General features: G+C 58.8%; 2 protein-coding genes across 4 annotated transcripts; one reads left to right on the top strand and one right to left on the bottom strand.

Annotated features, from left to right (window-relative positions):
- Positions 1–235: 235 nt before the first annotated feature.
- Positions 236–9,962, bottom strand: IRX4 (iroquois homeobox 4). 2 transcript variants are annotated; one of them, XM_039472226.2, is made up of 6 exons: positions 9,494–9,962; positions 5,067–5,211; positions 4,284–4,535; positions 3,248–3,357; positions 2,055–2,383; positions 236–1,639 (listed from the first exon to the last, which is right to left on the bottom strand). In XM_039472226.2, exons 2-6 carry the CDS (start codon positions 5,109–5,111, stop codon positions 828–830), a joined length of 1,548 nt encoding a protein of 515 aa, XP_039328160.1. In that variant the 5' UTR covers positions 5,112–5,211; positions 9,494–9,962; the 3' UTR covers positions 236–827. The 2 variants fall into 2 exon arrangements, with proteins under 2 accessions (XP_039328160.1, XP_003932583.2); XM_003932534.4 differs by lacking the exon at positions 9,494–9,962 and adding an exon at positions 9,295–9,422.
- On the top strand, positions 9,486–13,148 carry LOC104652099 (uncharacterized). Of its 2 annotated transcripts, XR_012514264.1 has the most exons (5): positions 9,486–9,782; positions 10,266–10,877; positions 11,125–11,312; positions 11,638–12,484; positions 12,921–13,148. XR_012514264.1 is itself a non-coding variant. In XM_074387409.1 (3 exons), the coding sequence occupies exons 1-3, from the start codon at positions 10,515–10,517 to the stop codon at positions 11,768–11,770; spliced, it is 684 nt and encodes a 227-aa protein (XP_074243510.1). In that variant the 5' UTR covers positions 9,486–10,514; the 3' UTR covers positions 11,771–12,909. The 2 variants fall into 2 exon arrangements, 1 of the variants encoding a protein (XP_074243510.1); XM_074387409.1 differs by lacking the exon at positions 12,921–13,148 and having other exon boundaries at positions 9,486–10,877; positions 11,638–12,909.
- Positions 13,149–22,773: the final 9,625 nt, after the last annotated feature.

Genomic DNA, 22,773 nt, shown 5'->3' with positions numbered 1-22,773 from the left:
GACCTCCCACGCCCACCCTTCACCCCGGGATAAGGCTCTGGGAATTTAGAAGTTTAAAATCTAATCAAAGAAATCCCTGTTTTTCAAACTTCTGGAGTTCGGTGATGCAAGTTTGAGTTTGGGTCTCACGCCCACTTCTATTAGGGAGTTCAACGGAAGCCTCAAACTCGACAGTAAGGGTTCTTCTACAAGTGGCTTCAAGTCTTGAGTCGACCCAGCGGCTTTTTGGGAGTGGAGTCTGGGTCAGTTCCTGCTCCCCACTCCTTCCCTACTCCCTGGGGAATTCTCAAATCACCTGGTTTTAAATGTGTTCATTTTGCAATACAAACACCATCACTCGGTTTTATTGGTTTTATCAGCCTCTGAAGCAGTGTGAACATACATTTTAAAAAACATAATATTATGGAGTCAAGAGTGTGCAAGAGTCAGGTCAGTGCAAGTGCTGTTGGTGGGTTATGTGCTGAGGATGAAATCGGAGGCCAGGAGGCTTCACAACCAACACCGCGTGCCTCAGCCGGAGGACAGCTGACCGCGCTTCAGAACGGAACCACCTTCTCATGTAAACTTTTTACGTAAACTTTATGCTCAGGGTGGCCTCTTCTGCCCCAGAGCCTCTCCTTCCGCGTCGTTTGGGAATGGCCTGGGACTGTTTGGGAATGGCCTGGGACTCAAGCCCAGGTGGTGGAGGCCCCTGCGTGGCAGCGCCGGGGCTTGTCCATGTTCCCAGGGGTCCGAGTTCAGAAGAGTCTTCCTCTGGAAACTCAGGAAAAAAAGTTGGCGCTGTCCGCTTGAACGCGGGTTCCCTCCTGGGCTCAGGCCTGCCCGCTTCAGGCGAAGGGTTTACCGCCAGCCTTGGGCAGGGCGAGCAGCTCCCTGGCGGCGCCCGCAGCATGGGCGTCCTGGGGCGCGGCAGGCGGAAAGGCGCGGGCCAGGGGTGCCGTCAGCACGTTCGCGCCTGCCCCCAGCGATCGTCCCAGAGGCCCGGGGTCCAGGAGGGCGCCCTTGGCGGTGGCCCAGGCCTGGTTCAAAGTGCTGTGCCTGAGGATAGGGTCGTGGAAGACCCCGTCCACCCAGTTTCTGAGGCTGGTTACCGGGGAGTCTTGGTGCCTGTCCAGGGCACCAGAGGGGACAGGGGCCACAGACGGGGACGTGGCAGGCGCGGAGGACGCAGCCGCAGGGGCCGCGGGGCCTTGGCGCTTGAGCATGCACGATGGAAACTCAGTCTGGCTTAGGGCGCTGGCGGCAGCGGCTGTGGCGGTGTGCGCCAGGGACCATATGCGCGGCTTGGCCTCGAGGCCCGCGGCCCCCGCCGGTACAAACCCCAGCTTGGTCTCGCAGGCCTGAGGGCCGCCCTCTGTGCTCGACAGTGGCTCCGGCCCGGCCGCCGCGCTGCGAAGACAGCTGCGGGCCCTCTCCAGGTCCTCGTCCAGAGCAGCTCCGCCACCCGCGGCCAGAGGCATCCGGAGAGCGCCCGAGGCCTCCTTGCCCGGGCCCTCAGGGGCGGCGGGGACACGCTCCAGGCCGCCGTCCAGGGACTGGAAGGGCGGCTTCAGCTCGCACCCCGGGGGCTCCGCTTCCAGCGGGTCGAAGTCTTCCAGGTCACTAAGCTCCAGCTCCTTCTCCTCTTTGCCCATGGGCTCTGCGGGAGAGAACGCGTGGCCAGTGGAGGGAGAGGGGTGGAGGGTGAATCAGACCCCCTGTCCCCGCCCACCATCGTGGTCCTGACTCCAGGAAAAGCAGTCGGGACCTTTCTTCTCGTCTCCCATTTCCTCCAGAGGCCACCAGGTCACAGAGTGGCAACACAGGAGGCCTCCAACGGGGGACGGGGTGTCTAATATTTTTAAACGTAATTTGAGTTTCTTTAAATGCTCAGGGGTGACCACCACGGTCTCCACATTCATAACCTGAGGCAGAACCGGTTTGCACAGTGACCGCCTAGGCACGAGGCTCAGCGTTCGGGACCCCCAAGACGCCCTAGAACCGCAGAGAAGGCAAAGGAAGGCTCCAGCCTGCACCCCAGAGCCTCAGCTCCCAGCGACAACCCCCCAACCCACCTGCGTTCTTGGAGCTCTTGAGGGGCTCCTCCCGCGTCTCCTCCTCGGCCCCCTCCTCCTCCTCGCCCTCCGCGAAGGGCCGCTTCTCATCTGCGCACTTGTTCCGCGGCGGCCACGTCATCTTGTTCTCCTTCTTGAGGCGCCGGCGCGCGTTGGCGAACCAGGTGGAGACCTGCGTGAGGGTCATCTTGGTGATGATGGCCAGCATGATCTTCTCGCCCTTGGTGGGGTAGGGGTTCTTGCGGTGCTCCTGCAGCCAGGCCTTGAGCGTGCTGGTGGTCTCGCGCGTGGCGTTCTTGCGCCGCGTGCCGCTGTCCATGGTGCCGTACCTGGAGACAGGCTCTGCAATGGGCGCCGGCCGGGCCCTTTGGGCCCAAGGCATCGTGGGCGACGGGGTGGGGGTCGGCCAGGGGCATGCAAGGACGGGGTTTGCTTTCCCGTCGTGAGGTTGTGGTCATGGTCATAAGGCCCGGTAGGACCCAAGTCCCAACCAGGTGCTGCTGCCTGCTGGCACTTGTCTTCTGTGGCCCATGGGCAAACATATTTGACTGAAATTACAGGGAGTCTGAGCTCCTTCCCAAGCCAGAGAGGTCCAGGCCAATTATTTTATGAGGATGGCCACCTACCCCTTTGATCCCCAAACCATAAAAAGGTATTAGACATGCGAGCCCACGCCCTGATAGCTTAACACCTGTGGCCAAGAAGAATCATTATTTTCCATGAGAAGAAAGTGCCCAGGGGGCCTAAGTGGACTTTCTTTGGCTAAATCTGTAATGGTTGCACCGAGGAAGGTGGGGCGTGCTGTCCAAAAGTGGGCCAGCAGGGCCACCAGGGGTTCCCCCTGTAGGGACAGAGTGGACACTCGGAGGGAGGTGCCCAGAGTGGACACAGCCGCTGCCCGTGAACTGGCCTTCCAGATTCCACTTCCCTGAAAGCTGTCTGCCAGGCATCGAGGACTTCTGGGGTCCAACAACGTGGGGGGTGGGGGAGACTGGGGAGCATTTTAACCCGCGGCTGTGCAGGAGCAGGGTCGCCAGAAGGCTGGACCCGACAGACCGGAGTCAGGTCAGCCTGACCCAGAAGCGTCTCTCTTCCGGCCTCCGGCCTTCCAGAAAGGTGATGGTGGAGGGGTGGTGGTGGCCGGCAGTGCAGAGCGCACGGGCCGGCGCTGGTTAGGAGGGGCGGGTCCTCACCTGTCATAGGGGTACTGGCCCAGAGCCGGCTCGTAAGGGTAGTACGCGGCAGCGGCTGGCGCCAGGCCCGCATGCGCAGATCCCGTCCCGTCCTTGGAGTCAAAGCTGTTCTGTAGGAGCCAGGAGTCTGGGGTCGCAGCTTCCGGGGAGGCGACCCCACTCCAGCCTCTCTCCTAGGAGCCCCCTACTCCAAAGGCTTCGCCCGGATTCCTGGGCAGCCCTGCACCCGGCAGCGAAGGAGCTGATTTCCCCGCCCGCTTTTGAACCTGGTCTTCCAGACGGGAAGTGAGGTTGTTCCGAGTTGGGGAAGCAGTGTCGGGGGAGGGGAGCGGGGACATGGAGGAGGAGGAAGGTGGAAAGAAGTGAGAAAGAACTGGGGGCCGGCATCAGGGGGCACCTGGGAGAAGGAGCGGGGATGGGAAGGGCTGGGGACCTCTGGTGAAGTACTCGAGGCGGGAGGGGGGGGGAGAAAGGGGAGGGACGCTGAGCGAGGGGATGGAGGCCGGGAGGGGTGAAAGGAGGAGAGAAATGGGGAGGAGCAAGAGGTGGGGGAGGAGCCAGACGGGGGGAGGACCAGGAGGGGGAGGAACCAGGAGTGGAGGGTGGAAGCAGGGGAGAGGGAGGAAGAGGGAGATAGGAGGGTGGAGTCCGAGAGGGGCTAGAAGAGCACGAAGAGGGAGGCCTGGAGCTGAAGGAGGCCGGGAGAGAGGAGTGAAGTCGGGGAATGAGAGGAAAGTCCAGCAGGAGGGAAGAAGCGGGGAGCACAGGCAGACTCAATCTGCAAGCTGATGAGGATTTAGTCGGGTACCAAAACCGAGAAACACAGCGGCCACCTGCCGGTCACCCTGACGCAGGGGATGGGGATGGGGTTCCGAGGGACCTGGCTGGGAGGCACAAAGTTGAAGGGAGCCGAGGTGAGCGCCTCCCCCCTTCGACAGTCCGGGACCCGGAGGACTGGTGAGCCTTCTGGGGGAAAAGTGGGCTTGGCAAATCGAGGGACAGGCGCAGGGCAGAGGCTAGAGATGCCCCCCCTTACCAGCGAGTAGAAGGCGGACGCCTCTGAGCCGTAGGTCACATAGTTGCCATAGCCCTGCGATCCGCCGTAGGGACCCCCGTAGACGCCCAGGGCCGCGGCCGAGTTGAGCTCGTGGCGCGCGGTGGCCAGCAGCCGGCTCTCATAGACCGGGCAGTAGACGGGCGCCTGGGCCGAGGCGGCGGGCCCGGATTCCGCCAGCGTGCGGCCGCCCGACTCGCAGCACGTGCTCAGAGAGTTGGTGGCCATCAAGAACTGCAGAGAGAGGCCGCGAGGAAGGGCGGGAACCCCCGCGCGAGGCTGGGGCCCTGGTCCCTGCCAATCCCGTGCGCCGTACACGAGGGCGTGTCCCGAGTCCCCGGGGGCCTCCCGCAGTCCACGCCAGGCCGCTCTCCCTTTCCGCGAGCTCGCAAGCGCCCTGGCCTCCCTCGACACGTGGGGCCCAGTCGGGCACCGACACCCTCTCCGGGGGGTTTTCCAAGGCCTCTGACGCTATTTGCGCGCCAAGCCGCCTTCCCCAATATCTCCTTCGGTTTCTTGGACTCACGTGGGGCACAGCCTGAGCCCTGTGAGTCAAACATCAGGAAACCAGGCCCGGCCGCTGGATTTTCTCAGCGCTTGGGATTCCCCCAGGGGCTTGGCGCCCACGGGTTGGGCGTGAGGGGCGGGTGACCCACGCCCTACTGTCTGGGAAGCCACAGGCCCGCCCGCCCTGTCCCCACCCCATCTAGGGCCCCCATCACTGGTACCTGCTAGAGCCTGGGGCGCGGGGGGGGGTCCGCTTACCTGGGGAGCTGAAGAGTAGGGGTATCCAAACTGCGGGTAGGACATGGCGGGCGCAACCCGGGGCGGACGGGCGGGGCCAGCAGGATCCTGCGCGCTGGGGCCGGCGTCGCGCGGCCGCTGCTCCGGGGCTGCGGGCTTCTAGGCGCTGGGAGTGGGAAGCAGGAGAGCCGGTTAGTTCACCCCTGAGCTCCGCAAACTTTCCTAACCCGGTAACAAAGTGAGCCGCACTGGACGCAGCGATCCTTTTAACTTCGCATTCCCGAGGTCCGAGGGGGCTCTTGGACTGACCGGCCTCGCAGCGGCGACAGAAATACATATTTTGCAAAAAAGAAAAAAAAAAAAAAACCGAGTCGCGCGAACCCGTCAAGTCAGATGTGCGCGGCTTTAAGCGGCGGAGGCGCTGACGTCAGCCGCACCCAGCGCAGCCCGGCCCGGCGGCACACTCGCGGGTCTCTCCGCAGGCGGCTCGGGCCGGGCGGGGCGAGGACAGTCCCGGCCGCGCGGTGGGCCGAGGGGCCATTCCTTGGGGCGTTAGCAAATGGATTCCGTCCGAGTCAGTATCTCCCAGCGAGCGGCATTTCTCCTTAGTCACCCGAGAACGAGAGGCACTTTTAATTAGAAATTAATTAATGAGCAGCTGCTCCTTCCCGCCCCTCTGTAATCATTCGTCTCAATTACAAATGAGACCTATGAAGGGACACGTGAGCGGGTCTTCGCTGAAGAGGTAATCAACAGTTAAAATTAGCCCGGCGCAGCGCAGGCGGCCGGCACGGCCTCGCTCTTGAGCGCTCTGCTCCCAGAGGTCGGAAGGGGCCGGCAGGCGCCCCGCACCCGTCTCGCCACTATTCTTCAACCCGGAGTCTGCGACGCCTCCCGCCGGTGCCCACCCTACTCCGGAAAGGACTTTCAGAACCCTCTGCGGCCGCCAGAGAGCCCGCGAGTGCCTGTCCCTATGCGCGCACGTGTGTGGGGCTTTGGGGCCTTCCTTGGAGCCGGACACCCTGAGACTGGCGGCCCAAGGGCTGTAGGGCAGTCCCAGGCGCGCGCCCGTCGGCTGTGCCCCTCTGGGCAGCCGAGTGTCACGGGAGAACGCCGCTCCTTCTCCACCCCGGCAGTTTAAGTTCCCGCTCAGCCCACCGCCCCCGCCTTACTTCTGCGACTTTCCTTCCCCAACCCCTTTCGACAGCCGCCCTCCGCCCGCCTCCCCCTGCCCCTCGCGGCTCAGCCGGGGACTGCCGGATGGCCCCGCGCGCTGGAAAGACCAGGTTCCTCGGCACAGACCCCAGCCCCTCCCGCTACGCTCGCCCTTCCCAGCGTCCCGCATTGCTGGCTGCGGGGGAGGGGGCGTTGGGTTCCTGGCGGAGACGCCCTCCCCTGTCGGTTTTGCCCAGCTTTCTGTCCCGGGCGCACGCAGCAATCCGGAGATGGGGCCGAGCGCCAACCCCAGGACTTCCCCAGCCAGTACCCTCCCTGGGACCTTGCCCAGGTTCAAAGCGGAGGCCAGTGAGCAAGCGGCCAGAGGGCGCCCGGGCCATCCCGAACGCGCTCCCCGCCTTCTGCGCCACCGCCCTCCGGGGACCGGGGCTCGGCCCGGTTGCTCTCGTCCCCCGGGCCGGCCTCCTGTGGCAGGTTGGGAAGGAAGCTGCGCCGGGCAGCGTTGTGCAGACTTGCTCAGAAAGATTCCTGGGTTCAGACCTGCGAATCGCCCCAGGGTCACCCTCTAATTAATGATGACGTCCTCGCCCTCTCCCCAGCTGCAAGCCTGCCTCCCAGAAACGAAATCTGCCGGCTCCTTTGACAGCTCGGTTGAAGGTGATTGATGACTATCTGGAGACCACAGTACACATCATATAATATCTGCTGCGTAATTGCTTTAATTTACAGATGAAAATACGAGTTCTCCGATCGCGTTGGACCGCAGCCGGCCACGTCCGAGCTGCTTGCAGAGGGAAACCATCGGAAATAATGAATAGCCGCTCCATGCAAATTATTCAGACAGTTTAGCGTCCGTAGCCGCGAGAAATATATAAAGAACACGCGTCAAATGACATTAATAATTGTTTCTGAATTCTGTATTGATTTCGCGGCAGGCCGTGTTTATTTCTTTCTCACCTGAATCGCTAATATCACCTTCCTGTAAATAATAAGAAACTAGCCACCGGGGCTTCTCGCTAGAAATGAATCTCCCAACCTCTCTCCTCCTGCTGCTCCCCTCCCCCACCCTCCCTCTTCCCCACCCCCACCCTCCCTCCTCCCCACTCCTTCCAGTTTTCTGGCTCTTCCTGAACATCCTCCTACTTCCCATTACTTATTGTTTACAAACAACTCGCTCTCTCCAGGTAATGAGGCCCGGCCAGGGGAGGGGTGCAAGCCCAGCGGGGTCCTGGGCTCGGACGGGGTGTAGAGGCGGAGGGCAGGCCTTCAGCAGCGGCTTGCCCTTTCCTATTCTATTCCCGGAAACCTGGCCGCGGCGACTGAGCGCTCAGCCGGCGGCAGAGGAGAGCAAGGCCCGGGTCCCAGCCACCTCCGCCCTGCACCTCGGGGCTCTGGTGGAGCGGCTCAGCCCACCCAGACCTGAGGGCGGTGTGTTTCTTTCCTTCCAGACCCAGGCGGGGCTCAAGTGGAGCAGAAGCCCTGGAATAGGCGGCCATTCATCTTCCGGGCAGAGGAGCTCACCCTCGGAGTCCGGGAGACGCAGTCTTCACTTCCCAGTGCGCCGGTCCGTGGGGGCCCTTGGGGAGGGATTTCGGGGGCTTCCTTTGACCACCGAGCCACCTTCTCCCGTTCTCCTTTGCCTTTCCAGCCTGTGTGCATAAATCGACGCTCCAATCCCCACCAGCACGCGACCCTTTCTCCCTGAACCAGAAGCTTGGCCTCGGAATCGGCTTTCCCAGGCCGCTGCACACCATGCTCCACTTCCTGCCCGCCCCAAGCCCCAGCGCACGGGGGTCCAGGCTCAGTCACAGTCACCTTGCCTCGGAAAGCTCGAAGCTGCCCCGGAGGCCTCCTGACCCGCCCGGCCTCACCCAGGCCCCATTACTCATTCCAGGCCGCAGGGTCAATCTAGCCTATCTCCTGCAGGCGGCCACCCGGAGGGACGCCTCATTGAAACCCTGTGTCCTGGCTAAGCCCGCCTGTCCAAATGGGGATTCTCTGGGCCACCCATATCCCATGGATAATATTGGAATGTTGTCCAAGTGCCTTTACCAAAAGGCCAAGCCTGCAGCTGAGGCTCTCAATGTCCCTGTCACCAGCGATAGGACTGTCAGCATCTCAGGTACGAGCGAGCTGAACGCGTTTGCATAGACCCGGGGTGCTGAACCTTCCTCCCTCTAGGGATCCCGGCTACTAAATACGTCGTGAGCAGGAGGGCCTGGAGTACACAGCACCAGGTCAGCTCGGTGAGGTGAGGTGCTCCTGCAGGCCTGTAGAACTCCGAATCGGCGGAGGACCAGGGCCAGAGCAGGCCGCAGGGGAGGCAGGAGATGGTGAGCCCCAAACGCAAAGCGCAGGCCGGCCACCTATTTTGAGGGGGTTGCTGCTGGCCGTCGGAACCATGGGAGGCCTCTGGGGAGACACGCCGGGCCTGACTATTCTTTGGCCAGCTTAGCCCAGGTGCTGCAAGAGTTGCCCCGGGGGCCACCCATTCCCCGCACGAAGAGCTGGTCGGAGCTCCTTCCAGCCCAGATAAGTTGACCCCAGCCAAAGGCGAAGCCGAGAGCCCAGGGCAACAGGCAGGGGGCCTTTCTTTCGGAGGCCTGGGGCCAGAGCCCTTGGGGGCGCCTGTGCCGGCTCACTGCTGGGGACACCCGGGTAGGGTGTGGGGCTCAGAGGCCCCACGGTCGCTGACGCCGCATTAGCGATCCTCAAGGTTGGCAGGTCACTTCTTCATAGTCCACTTCTCCCCCCCTCCAGAACCCCTCGAAGCGGGTGGTAGGAGTAGCAGCCACAGGGACAAGCTTTGAATCTCTGGGTCCCCAACCCTCTCCCGCCGCTGGCTCCCTGGGCACTGCCCGAGGCAGGACGGAGCGCAGTCAGGGCGCCTAGGCCTCAGGCCTTGCCACTCCCGGCCCCCCACTCCGCGCCCCACGCCAGCCCGCGCACCCTGCTTCCCGAACTTGCAGAAAACGCAGCGGCCTCTGGAGAGCCCCCGGCGAGTGGCAAACTTTGTCCCCTCCGGCGCAAGAGCGATCCTCGCAAAGTTTGTGCGGCGGAGCCGACTCCCTACCTGAGCTGGGGAAGCTCCCGCCCGCGCCGTGTGGCTGCCGGGGCCGCGGGGATCAGCGCGCAGCCCAGGACGCACCGGGGAGTCGCCGCTGCCGCCGCCGCCCGCGCCCCTCGGCTGCCGCACGGAGCCTCCGCCTCCTCGGAATGGGGGAGGGGTCTTGGAACCCCGGGGCGGGGGCGGGCGCGGGGCCCTCACCTACCTGCGGTGGCGCTGGGCCACTCCCGGCCGCCCGCGAGGGTTCCGCGCGGCAGCTCGGCGCGCGCGCTCCAGCGGGGAGCAGGCGACAACTAATGGAGACATTTCCAGGCGGAGCACCTGGCGAGCGGAGCGCGCCGGCGTCCCCAGGCGCCGCGGTCGTCAGCCGAGCCCGCACCGGCGTGACGTGGGCGAGCGAGCGCGCTGCTCCCACCCGGCCTCCCATTAACGCTTTCTCCCGCGGGCGCCGCGCTCCTGCCAACTTTCCCTGCGCACGGGGTGCAGGCGCTGGGGTGAGGGCGCCTGGTTGCCGGTAGGGACGTTGGGCGCTGTCTGGGCGGTGACGCAGGGCTCCGGGAGGACACTCAGCCCTGACCCAACAGCAGGAAGGCGCGCGGGCCGGATTTGGCCAAACGCTAAGCTCGCCGCGGCCGCGGGCTCTCGGCCCACGGGGCCCCTCTCCGCGTTGGGGCTGCCCCACCCAGGGACGCCTGCGCCCGGCGCGAGGAGCCGCGGCCGGAAAGAGCCAAGCTCGAGGTCGGCAGGGCTTCCCGAGTCCCTCCTAAGTGTCGGTACTTTTCCCCTCCCCCAGCACCCCCAGGGTCTGTGGAGGGCGAGGCTGTTTCTCCGGCCTGAGCCACCCTCGGAATTGGCTGCGGGGCTCTCAGGCCTGGCCTTTCCTCCCCTGCCCCTCCCCCAAGTCCTTCCGTGCTAAGCGGCCCAGTTCTGGGTTTTCTCCTGGTGCCCACACTAGTCCCTACCCGGCCCACTCTCAGGACAGCAGGCGGTGGCAGGGCCAAATTCTAGCTGCGGACACCAGGGCCCGGGCAAGTCGGGGTGAGTGGACCACAGTGCCAGCCGCCTGGGGACCAGTGAGTCTGTGACCTGCCTGGACTGCGAGTATTTCCTGGCGGGGAGCTTGGTCTCAACCGCCAGGGTCGTGGGAGGGCGTGGGGTTGGACCCCTGGTCTGGGGTTAGGCTGGGGCGGAGGGCCTTCCGCTTCAGCAGCCTGAGGCTGAGACCCATGCAGGGGAGGTGGGTTTGCCTACAGACCCTGCCCCTCCCTCAGGCAGCTGGGAGCCCCCCACCCTGCTCTCCGCAGCCAGGCACAGGTCTGTTATCCACAGAGCTGCTGCTTGCAGAGGTCAAGTCAGGCCCGGAAGGGAGGCTGGAGCAGCAGGTGACCATCTGCTCAGATCACAGCCAGAAGGGACTTGAGGATGGCAGGGCCCAGGGCTCCTGGGGTGTGGAGGAGCTAAGGCGTGAGAGGCCACTTGCCAGCTATTGGCCGGGCTGCGGCTGCAGGAACTTCCTGGTTGCCATGCTGCAAGACAGCCTCACTCCTACCTGGAGGGTGTCCTTCCGGGCCGGGCTATGGGGCATTTGGGTGAGTCCCCACATATATTTACTTTCTTTTTTTATTCTACCTTCCTCTCCCTCATTTTCCTTCAAGAACCATGAACTCGTTTCTTGTCACTGTGGTCATGCAGTGACGTTTGAGCTTCGTTGACTTGGACAGTCTCTGAAGAAGTTACTTGCATCGTTTTCCTGTTGTCTTCAGCTCTCTGCAGCTGTGGGGAAGGTAGCAGGTGGCTGCCTGCCTCCCACAGCACAGGGACCGTCTTCGTCTGCAGGCCTTGCTCATCGTCTTTTCCTCCACCCCCGTGGCTTCCACGCGGAAAGAAGAGGGCCCAGAGTGTCCAACCCACGTGCTGCATCCGGAACCCCAGGGGTTCCCCTGGGAAGGACGGGCTTTGGTCTCTGGTCTGCTCTGGCGGGAGGAAGGTGGAGTGGACCACGAGGCGTGGCGCAGACTGTGCGTGTGAGTCACCAGTGCCGCCCTGGGCAGACTCTGGGGCACAGGGAAGGGGGCTCTGGTTCTAGGTCTTTCCCCTCCAGCTTGCTTGAAAGTGTGGAGGGCAGCTGGGCGGAAGCAGGAGTGCCCTCCCTGTCAGATGGAAGTGTCCTCCTTGGGAGGTGGGGAGGGCGTCTTTGATGCCAGCCAGAGGGAGTTGAGGCCCAGCTGGCTGCACCCAGTACGGGAGAGGAGGCCCCTCCTGATGTGGACTCAGCTTCCTGCTACGGCGCAGGGTCAGCCAGGAGTGTGCCTTCCCAGCCACACTTCACCCCATGAACTCCTTCCACAGGCGCTGCGGCCTCTTCAACAGCAGCAGCAGTGAGGCCCTGAGGCCCACAGATGCGGAGCCCAGGGGCACCGCTGGCCAGAAAGGCTCCACTTCTAGGATCTTCATAGCTCCGACAAAGTCAGGTGTCCTCTGAAACAACCCCGTCCCCACTCCCGGCGAGACTGCATGTATGACTTTATCCCCTTCCCCGCAGGGCAGGGCCAGCGGTGTCTCTCCCCACCAGGATGCTCCATCCTCAGCAGCCGCCCTCTGCCCCTCAACCCTTGCCCTTGTGGGCAGTGGAGCTGCCCCCGACCCTCCTGCTGTGTTTCCAGGCCCTCTGAGGAAAGGACGGGGATCCCCAGGTCTCGGCCAGGAGGCCTGGCAGGGAACATCCGTCCGGGGCCCCTACGCGGGCAGCCAATCCACACCGTCTGTGTGTAGCCCGGGCCACCCTGCAGGGGTGCGTCCTCCGGGTCGGCTGTGCCTGGCTTCTGCTCCATGCCCCGCTCCCCCCATGAATCCTCTTTCAATCCCTCCTTTGTTCATCCTGCTGGCAGGGCCCCCAGAGTGCAATCTGACATAGAAGTCTCCGCGCCCCTGGGGCTTGGCCATGCTGCCTCCTCCGCCTCCTCACCTGGATGCTGCTGTAACATGCACAGGCATCTGGGGTGGAACGCACTGGGCCGGATTGTCCTGAGGCCCAGTCTTAATGTGGCCCCCATTGCCTGCTGCCACCCAGGGCCCCACAACCTTGCTCTCCCCACCCTTTCCAGGGACCCAGGAGGGGAAGGAGGCCCTTCTCCAGGCCGAGGAGGAGGCCTGCGAAACCAGCCTGAAGGAAGGATGGTCGCCGAGGCAGCCCTGGGTACTGGTTCCCAGAGATGCTCTTGTCCTTGGAAGGCTGGTCCTGACGTAGCAGAGGGCAATGTTTGTCGGGCGCAGCTCCCTAGGGGTGTGGCGTGCACAAGAGTGTCTTTCATCTCCGGAAGTTCCCTGAGCTCCTGGCTGCTTCAGGGGGTCCCCAGGCTTGGACCCCAGCCAGGACTGCAGGGGCAGCCTCCCTTGGACAGCGCTAGGCCAGACATAAGGGTTTCTTTCCCAAGCAGAGTGGCATTTGCGTGGAGACTGCACAGTGTGGCCAAGGCTCAGTGGTGCACGTGGCTGCTGCAGTGAGCACCCGTGGCTAGTGGGGGCGTGGAAGCTTGAGCCTCTCACTCTCTTCCTGCTGTCCTGTCCTTGTGAGGCTGGAATGAGGCTGAGGGAGCAACAGTTGGGAAGTTATTTATTTCTCCTCTTTTCAGGGTGAAGAAACTATATCCATAATACCGAAATGCATCAGCAAATTTTAAGAAGGTTTCATTATTAAAAGTGAAAGGCTCTTAGTTCCAGCAATGTCTGTAGTCTGTATATTTAAATTTGCAATGTTTACCTGGCACAACCTCAAATCATGAGCGCCCCGGCTGGAAGAGACATCCACATGAGATTACGTTATTTTAAGTTGTAGAAAAAGGCAACACGTATGACTGCCAAGGGACTTGAATATTATTTTAAATTATTTGATGTAGCATTAAGAAAATCTTCAGTCGGTAGAGAAGAAATGTAAAAGTGTATCTTAAATGCAATGGCTATTTGCATATTGCTGTATGTGGGAGGAACCTCAAAACCCCTGACCTACAAATACAGGAGAGGCGCAGAAACACGGGGCCTCACGGGGCTTCCTGCCGGAGTTGGCAGGGAGGATGCTTTCCCCACAGCAGGAACGAGGAGCAGCATCGCGGGGACTGCGCTCTAGTACCTGGCTGCAGCAGGCACTTTAATGAATAGAAGGTGGCACAGGGGAGAAGAGGCAGAACCCTCCCGAGTGACCTCTGTCAGCCCCAGGAACTCAAGCCTGGGTGCTGCCCTCAGGCCGAGTCCTCTGCTGCCAGTTCTGTCCCACTACGGCAAGGCACTGGGACCTTTTCCCCATACTCCGCAGCAAGGCTTCCGGACGGCCTGTGAAACCCATTTCCTCTGCCATGGGGAAACGGACAGAAGTGGGAACACGGGTGCACCACGTTTTGCCGTTTGCGGCGAGGAGCTGGCCCGTGTCTGCACGTGGCCGTCCGGTGAGCATGGGGGCTCCCTGGAAGGGCTCATTCAGGACCATGAGCCAGCCACCCAAAGACGATCCTAAAAATTAACGTGCACTCCCTGGCCTCACAGACGTCTGGGAAGCGTTCCAATCCTGAGTTAAAGCTCGGTGCTGGTGGCAGCAGCGCGCCTGCAGTGACCAGTGTAATGCACCCGGCTTTTAATTACCGTGGCAGTAAATCATGCACGAGTGTCCTCCGGGAGTTAGCTGATTTTTGTACAAAAAAATTTTCAGAAATTCAATTAATTGAAGGCCCCAGATAAAAGGAACACATTGTTAATGGCTATAAAATAACCCTGAGGGAGGATACGGAGGCAGAGCCTGACTTCAAAGTGTGGCAGAAATACTTGCTGTCTTACTTTAAAAGTATTCAGATCAATGAATCAGTTAAAATTACTTATATGCTTAGCAACCTTTTCGTTGACTGTTTGAAAATGACAGAAAGAGAAGCTCTTATCGTCCACGACACAAAAGCTCTGGAGAAGAATGCCGTTTTGCCACTTCGTCAGGACCCGGAGGCTCAGGGCTTTGTGGAGTGGGTGCGGCTCTTCCCTTTCCTGCCAGGAGGTCCGGGAGGGTCCTGGGACCGTCACAAGGCATCACGGCTGGGGGCTTCAGCAATAGAGCCTCACGGTCTCCCAGGCCTGGTGGCCAAAGCTCTGAGATCCAGCTGTGAGCAGGGCCGGTCCCTCCGAGTCTAAGGCTGGGACGGAGCCTGGACTCGAGCCTCTCTCCTGCCTCGGTGGCTGCTGGCGGACTGTGTGGGTGCATCGCCTGAGCCCTGCCTGCATCGTCCCCGGGAGTTCTCCCTGTGCGCAGCTCTGTGTCCACACTTCCCCTTTGCATAAGGACCCCATCATCTCAGATTGAGACCCATCCTTCGGCAGTAGAAACCCGTCCTAACTGATGCCCTCTGCAGTCACGTTGTTTCCAAATAAGGTCTCATTCTGATGAAACGGAGGTTAGGACTTCAACAGGTAATTTAGGGGGGACACAATTCAACTCAGAACAGAGGGGTCCCCTGTGATGCCACCCCTGGGGCTGAGTTCATTTTTTTTTGGCTTGAACTTCCCTCATCCCTAACTTCCCGAGGGCTCCCAGGCTGGTGGCGAGACCCTCATGGCCCTGTGGGTGGTGAGACCCGCCATGCGTTCCCTCTTCTTCCTTTCTGTTTTATCACTGTCCATCACGCTGCACGGTGGATGATTTCTTGGCTGTTCTTGCCTACCCTCCTCTGCTAGAATGAACGCTCCCTGAGGGTTGTGTGTTGAACTTTCCTGGGTCAGTGCCCTGCACTGCTTCATGGATGCCCAGTGACCGTGGAATATAGGAGAAAGTGTAGGTGGCACCTCCAGGAAACGAGAGCAAGCAAGAAAGAGGTGGCCGTGCCTCCCCAGGGCAGAGACTCTCCGGAGTTGTGGATGGGGAGCCTGAGACTTCATTCAGCAGGTGTCTGTGGAGTGCATGCATGTCCTGGGCACTCTCAGAGCCTCTTGGACACATCCATGAAGGGACAGGTAGCAGCAGCTCATGGGCTCTCAAGAGAGACAGACAAGAGCATCAGCACGACGAGGCCTGAGCAGCTCAGCGGCTGGATGGGCGAGCGGTGCCTGGCACCAGTTGTCTGTGGCTGCACAGCAACCCAGCCTCACCACACACGGCGTCGGCACACACACCTACGGCCCTGTGATGTCCTGGGCCCTGCTCTCCATCTAGTCTGTTTTCTAGATTCTGTCCATCCCAGCCACGCTGGTGGGACTTTTGCTGAAATTACTATCTGGAGAGGTTTGTGCAGCTTCCTGGGTTTTGCTGGGGTTCAGTCTGCTAGATGAAAGCTGTACCCATTCTAAGATGAACCTCCCTTCTGTCCTAGGCTCCTGCCGAGGCGGCCGAGAAACAACAGACCCTTCATGTGACCAAATTCTCTGACCCTGGATGTTTCTGGGGTCTTCTTAGCTGCACCTCGCCTTTTTCGCCAGATCACGTTTTCTGACAATGCTTTAAACTCATCTCTGATGCCACCTGGGGGCACTGAACATGCCCTGCTGCCAGTCCTGGCTCTGTCTTGCCCTCTCCTCTGGCATCTCACCAGAAGTGGCAGGAGGAACCAGGTGATGCCTTTAACATCTCAGAGTCACCTGTGATGCTGCTTCCCACGGCTTGCAGAAGATGCCACAGCTGAGCTTTCTGCTGCCCCGTGAGGGTCCCATGCTCCCCATTCCTGCACGTCCTCTCTGCAGCATCCTCATGTCTGCGTTTTTGCCCACATTCTGCTCAAGGTTGTTCTGGCTTTCTCTATCCTGGTCCTCAACCTTTTCTGGCTCCTGCCTGCTGCAAGCTCCCAAAGCCGCTCCCGTAGCTCTGGCAATGGTGACAGCAGCAGACTGCTTCTGGGTGGTGCACTGGTGGTCTGTCGCTGCATGACAGTATTACAAGAAGCCTGGCTTAGAAAAGCACACATTTCACTTCTGATTTTTGGGGGTCAGGGATGCAGGCATGGCTTTGCTCAATCCTCCCCTCTGGCCTCTAAGGCCGTAATCGCCACATTAGCCAGAGCTGGGCTCTCAGCTGGGAGTTTGACTGGGGAAGGGCTCCTGATATGGTTTGGCTGCATGTCTCCACTTGGATCTCATCTTGAATTGTACTCCGATAATTCCCATATGTTGTGGGAGGGAGCCGGTGGTGGGAGATAATTGACTCATGGGGGCGGTTCCCCCATACTGTTCTTGTGGTAGTGAATAAGTCTCAGGAGACCTCATGGTTTTGCTTGGCTCTCATTCTCTCTCTTGCTGCTCCCTGTGAGATGTGCCTTTCACCTTCCACCATAATTATGAGGCTTCCCCAGCCATGTGGAACTGTAAGTCCAATAAACCTTTCTTTTATAAATTACTCAGTCTTGAGTATGTCTTTATCAGCAGCATGAAAATGGACTAATACAGTAAATTGGTACCAGTAGAGTGGGGTGCTGCTGAAAAGACACCCAAAAATGTGGTGGTGACTTTGGAACTGGGTAACAGGCAGAGGCTGGAACAGTTTGGAGGGCTCAGAAGAAGAGAGGAAAAATGGGAAAGTTTGGAACTTCCCAGAGACATATTGAATGGCTTTGGCCAAAAACCTGATAGCAATATGGACAACAGGGTCCAGGCTGAGGTGGTCTCAGGTGGAGATGAGGAACTTGTTGGGAACTGGAGTAAAGGTGACTCTTGTTATGTTTTAGCAAAGAGACCGACAGATTTTGCCCCTGCCCTAGAGACTTGTGGAACTTCGAACCTGAGAGAGATGATTTAGGGTATCTGGCAGAAGAAATTTCTAAGCAGCAAAGCATTCAAGAGGTGACCTGGGTGCTGTTAAAGGCATTCAGTTTTATGAGGGAATAGAGCACAGCAGTTTGGAAAATTTGCAGCCTGACTCTCAATAGAAAAGAAAAACTAATTTTCTGAGGAGAAATTCAAGCAGCTGCAGAAATTTGCATAAGTCGGAAGCAAATGTTAATCCCCAAGACAATGGGAAAAATGTCTCCAGGGCATGTCAGAGGTCTTCATGGAAGCCCCTCCCATCACAGGCCTGGAGGCCTAGGAGAAAACGGTTCTGTGGGTCGGAACCAGGGTCCTGTGCTGTGTGCAGCCTAGGAACTTGGTGCCCTGTGTTCCAGTGGCTCCAGCATGGCTGAAAGGGGACAATGTAGGGCTTGGACTGTGGCTTCGGAGGGTACAGGCTCCAAGCCTTGGGAGCGTCCACGTGGTGTTGAGCCTGCAGGTGCACGGAAGTCAAGAACTGGTGTTTGGGAACTTCTAGATTTTAGAAGACATATGGAAATGCCTGGATGCCCAGGCAGAAGTTTGCTGCAGGGCCCGGCTCCTCATGCAGAACCTCTGCTCGGGCAGTGAAGAAGGGAAATGTGAGGACAGAGCCCCCACACAGAGTCCCTACTGTGGCACTGCGTAGTGGACCTGTGAGAAGAAAGCTACTGTCCTCCAGGTCCCAGAATGATAGATCTGACAGCTTGCACCGTGTGCCTGGAAAAGCCGCAAACACTCAACAGCAGCCCATGAAAGCAGTAGGGAGGGAGGCTGCTTTGTTACTTATGCAAATTTCTGCACTCTGTACTGTGCAAAGCCACAGGGGCAGAGCTGTCTAAGACCACGGGAACCCACCTCCTGCGTCAGCGCGACCTGGATGTGAGACACAGGGTAAAGGAGATCATTTTGGAACCTAAAGATTTGACTACCCTGCTGACTTTTGGACTCACGTGGGGCCCGTAGCCCCTCAGTTTTGGCCCATTTCTTCCATTTGGAATGGCTGTATCTACCCAATACTGGCACCCCCATTGTATCTAGGAAGTAACTAACTTGCTTTTGATTTTACAGGCTCACAGGCAGAAGAGACTTACCTTGTCTCAGATGAGACTTGGAATTGAACTTCTGAGTTAATGCTGAAATGAGTTAAGACTTTGGAGGACTACTGGAAAGGCGTGAGTGGTTCTGAAATGTGAGGACGTGAGATTTGAGAGTGGTGAGGGGCAGAATGTCGCGGTTTGGCCCTGTGTCCCCACCCAGATCTCGTCTTGAATTGTACTCCCATAATTCCCACATGTTGTGTGAGGGACCCCGTGGGAGACAATTGAATCATGGGGGCAGATTCCCCCGTACTGTTCTCATGCCATTGAATAAGTTTCAGGAGATCCTATGGTTTTGCTCAACTCTCATTCTCTCTCTTACCACCACCATGTGAGAAGTGCCTTTCACCTTCCACCATGATTGTGAGGCCTCCCCAGCCATGAGGAATCGTAAGTCCAATGAACCTCTTTCTTTCGTAAATTGCCCAGTCTCGGGTGTGTCTTACCAGCACGTGAACATGGACTAATACAGCTCCCTTCCCGGCTCCTGTGGTGGTCAGCAGTATTCATCCCCTCACAGTTACAGGGCTGACAGCTTCAGATTCTTGCTGGCTGTTGGCCAGGGGTGCGCTCAGCTCCCAGAGGTCGCCCCCAGTGCTGTGCCTTGTGAGGCTGAGTGTGGCTGCTGGGTCCCTTGCAGCTTGCAGGAAACAGACTCCAGACGGGCCCTGCAGACTTATGTGACAGAACTACACAACAGCGCTTAGCGTGGCTGCTTAGCTTTGTCCTGCTCTGTTCATCATGAGCAAGTTGCAGGGAGGGGATTGCCAAGAGGTGACATTGAGAGACAGCGATCACAGGCCACCCAGAAAGCCTGTCTGTCTCATGAGAAGCAAAGACACAGGAGATTATGCCAGGCACAAATTGTGCTGGGAAAACTGAGGACACAGATGCTGTGCTTGGGCAGGGTTCCCATGGTGGGCACAGCTGGGCCCTTCCTGGTTATGTTTTCTCTCTGTTTCTTGTTCCCAGCTGGTTCCCCTTGTGGCATTGCCAGGACCCGTGGTGAGGTGGTGGCAGGCCGGGTGGGTGACCTTCATGCTGCTCACTGCCTTGGGGGCCTTCTGGTCTGAGCCCCAAGTGGGACTGCACTTCCCTGCACCTCGAAGCTCCTGTGACCAACGGGATGTGAACAGAGGTGGCATGTGTCTCTGCCATAATGACACCTTGAAGACCAGTGAGGATGTCCCCTCTCCTTCCACCTGTCATGGCAAATAGGAGCATTTCAGACAGTGGAGACTGGCCGACACACTCCCTGAATGAGCTGGTGTGAACTGGAGCCCCTGGGACCTGGGCTGACGCATGTGAGAGCAGGAGCAGCTGCAGTTTCCAGCCACGGAGAGGCAGGGATTGTTTGTTACAACCACACAGCTTGTCCTGCTGTCTGATGCAATGATACCTGTGCAAGTCATAGCCATAATATTATAATTGCATATTAGGTGATTATGCTGTAATGTAATAGTAACTTGTATAATTATATACTATAACTTTATATTATTATGTGAATACATACTGTGATGTAATTTGCAATATAGAAAAGGCTACTAGACAGAAACATAGCCTTAAAGAGAAAATGTGATGCAAGGGCAAAATACACACTGCCGTTAAAGACTGAACATGAAAAACGGAAGCTTGCACCTTCTTGTCACCACTGTGGTCCTAACCAAAGCATACAGCCTGCAGGATGGGTTCTCTCTGTGTGGCTGTCTCCGCAGGGAGGCGGGGTGTCCTCACCTCAAGCCTGCTGGTTGCTTGGTCATAGGCAAACCCTGGGAGCCTGGCTGTTGCCCTGGATGGCTGATAATAAGGATTGCAAAGGCTCGGAGAGAGGATGGTTTCGGCAGCTCTGGAGAGTGTGTGGAAAAACAGTGGCCCAGCTCAGGGATTCCACCTAGCAGTTCAGTGTACAGAGGACCACGGAAGTCCCAACGTGGCCCAAAAACCCTAACCCTGATTTTTTATGATTTAGGGCTGGCACGATTATTCACTGGTTTCGTTACATAGCACTATTAGTAATAATGATAGCTCATGTTACCTACTGTGCCTTTTGTTTAACAGATAGGTATATTTTATGGTGATGGCTCAGGTGTATCATTTTTTCCTTTATTTTTTCTCCTACATATGTTTTATGTGCATGTTTCCTGTTAGCATTTTCTGTTTTTGTAATTTCAGTTTTCACACTGAGGTCTCTGATCCATCTGAAGTTTGAGTTATTGTTGCATAATGTGAAGTAGGGATTGGCATTGTTTTATAAGGGTAGCCACTTACACGACATGCAATTGCTAAAACATTGCTTTTACTATGTAGATTTGAGACTCAATTATATATTCTTCAAACCCAGTTCTTTAGTGATGCCAGCCTGTGCTGGTAAGAGGCTGGCCTAAACTGCATGGGTGGGTTAACCGTGTCGCCTGCCAGCAGCATCGTGAGAGGACCCACGCTGCTTCCTGATGAGATTCGGCAGAGTGTGCTGGAGATGACTGACTGGGGAGAGAGGAAGCTGGGGGCTGGGGTGATCTCAGAGGCCCCTGAGCAGCCCAGGAGGGCAGATCACTCATCCCTCAGGGGCATTTACCCTCCCCTTTCCCCTTTAGTAGCTGACACTCCCTCCAATTTGGGAATCTCGGCCAAGAAGGGGCTGCCCAGAGAGCAGCGGCGTCTCCCAGCCTCTCTTGCAGCTAAGAATGGTTGTGAAGCAGATTTGCTGTTGAAATGTGGGACGCGGCTGTGGGGGCAGCTTCCCCACGACTCCCGTGCAACCTGCTGACTCCCCACTTCCACCTGCTGGCTGGCTGGGAAAGGGTGCAAACCAGAGCAGCCTCCGCGGACCCGGGAGCAGAAGCCCCGTGTGGAGCTGGGTGGAAACGCCCTGTGCAGGGCACCGCCCTCGACTCTCCTGGGGCGTGAGGAGTGGTCCAGGAGGCCCAGGAGCTGCTCTGCGTTTGTCTCTGCACTGCAGTTGAGTCTGTGCCTTGCGGGTGGCAGGGCTGGCCTGAGTCCGCCGCGATGGAGATGGCCACGGAGTCTGCAGGAGGGACTGGCTTGGTGACTAGTTGGGGGTGGGCTTGGAAGGATCCTCAGAGAGGATTCCTGGACTTCTGGCTGCGAGGGTGCTGGGCAGCTGGTGGAGCCACGGGCACAGGGAGAGTGTGAACGGCCACGGGCACCTGCCCGACTCAGGGAGCCGTGGAGAGGCGGGTTCCTGCAGCCACCAGGGCCTCAGGGACGGCTCACACAGCATGTCTCACTGCATGCTAAATTATATAGGAAGGCAGCAGTGAAGACTGCTCGGGGAAGAAGAACAGTCTTGTAAAGGCGTCCTAGGGTAGTAAACTTCTAGAGTTTTCCAAGCAGGTTTGTTCTGCGTTCTTTAACGTGGGACACAATGAGATCACGGTGATAACGTTACCATGGATGTTGGTGGGGTGAAGCGGATGACACCTGACTTTCTGGGCGCAAAAGCCCACATGCTTCCAGAGCCACATATCCTTCGGGTTTTGGGCCATGGGGACCCTCGGAGAAGGCACTCCTGCTTCTGGGCTGGGGCCTCAGCTGGCAGCCGGTGTCCTGACCACTTCTCACCTTTCCTAGGGGAGAAAGTCCACGCAGGCCCGTGGGGGCCGACTGCTTCCTTGCGAAAGGCCGGGCATGCCTGGCACCCTGGCCACTGGCCACTGGCCACTGTCACACAGTTTGCATGCGCTTCCAACTCCACCTCCGACGAGGCTCGCTCCACGTCTGAAAGTCCCGTCCTGAGGATTTGTTCACCTTTCATCATCTGTGAAACGGGCTCCCCCGGCACGTGGGGATATTGCCTTTGGGAATTATTCCTGGTGCCTCCTGGTCCTGAGGATGGGGACAGATCTCTGCGCTCCTCCCATGAGGAAAACCTCAGCTTTGGGACAGCCTTGCTTCTCACACAGCTCTGGAGCCAGCCCGGCCTCCGATGGCCAGGAAGTCCTGGTCTCAGCCGCTGAGCTCCATTCAGATCACACTGTCCCCTCTCCAGACAGGGCGGCCTTGCCAGAAAGTGAAAGACCTGGCTTGGATCTTTCCTGCAGGACGTTCTGTCACAGGAGAACGCTAGAGATGAAGCGGGTGAGGACTCTGCTTTGCAGGTGATCTGAAATCCTGGGTGCGTGTCAGGCCCCTGGAGCAGCAGGCTCAATGCCTGCCCGGCGGCTTCGTGTGCCAGGCTGTATGGGAGGGGCGTGCGTGTCTCTGACGTGCCCGGGCGTTCCACCCAGATCCTCTAGACCTTCCCGCCTTCCTTACCAAGGCATCGGCGCTCGGGGTCCCTGGACACACATCTGTGGGGCAGGGCAGGTGGGGCGGTTTCTGTGGTGTTCAGGGTGGAATGGAAGCCCTTCAGCCACCAGGAGCCCTAACTCTGGGGTTGGGGGCATCAGCCACTTGGCAGAGGAGGCATCTCATTTTGAATCTGATAATCTTCATAATTTAGCAGAGACCCCCCCCCCCTCAAAACTGGGAAAGTCTTTCTGGTTTTCTCTTTAAATCGTAACAGTTTTTTGAGAACTGGGCAGATAGGCTGATTTTCACTGGGCTAAATATTTTGAAAAGCATTGACCTGGTCATTTGAACACTTGCATTTTCTCAAATCTCT

Source organism: Saimiri boliviensis, chromosome 1, assembly GCF_048565385.1.
Source record: "Saimiri boliviensis isolate mSaiBol1 chromosome 1, mSaiBol1.pri, whole genome shotgun sequence".
Taxonomy (NCBI): domain Eukaryota; kingdom Metazoa; phylum Chordata; class Mammalia; order Primates; family Cebidae; genus Saimiri; species Saimiri boliviensis.
This window is presented reverse-complemented; position numbering and strand designations above follow the sequence as displayed.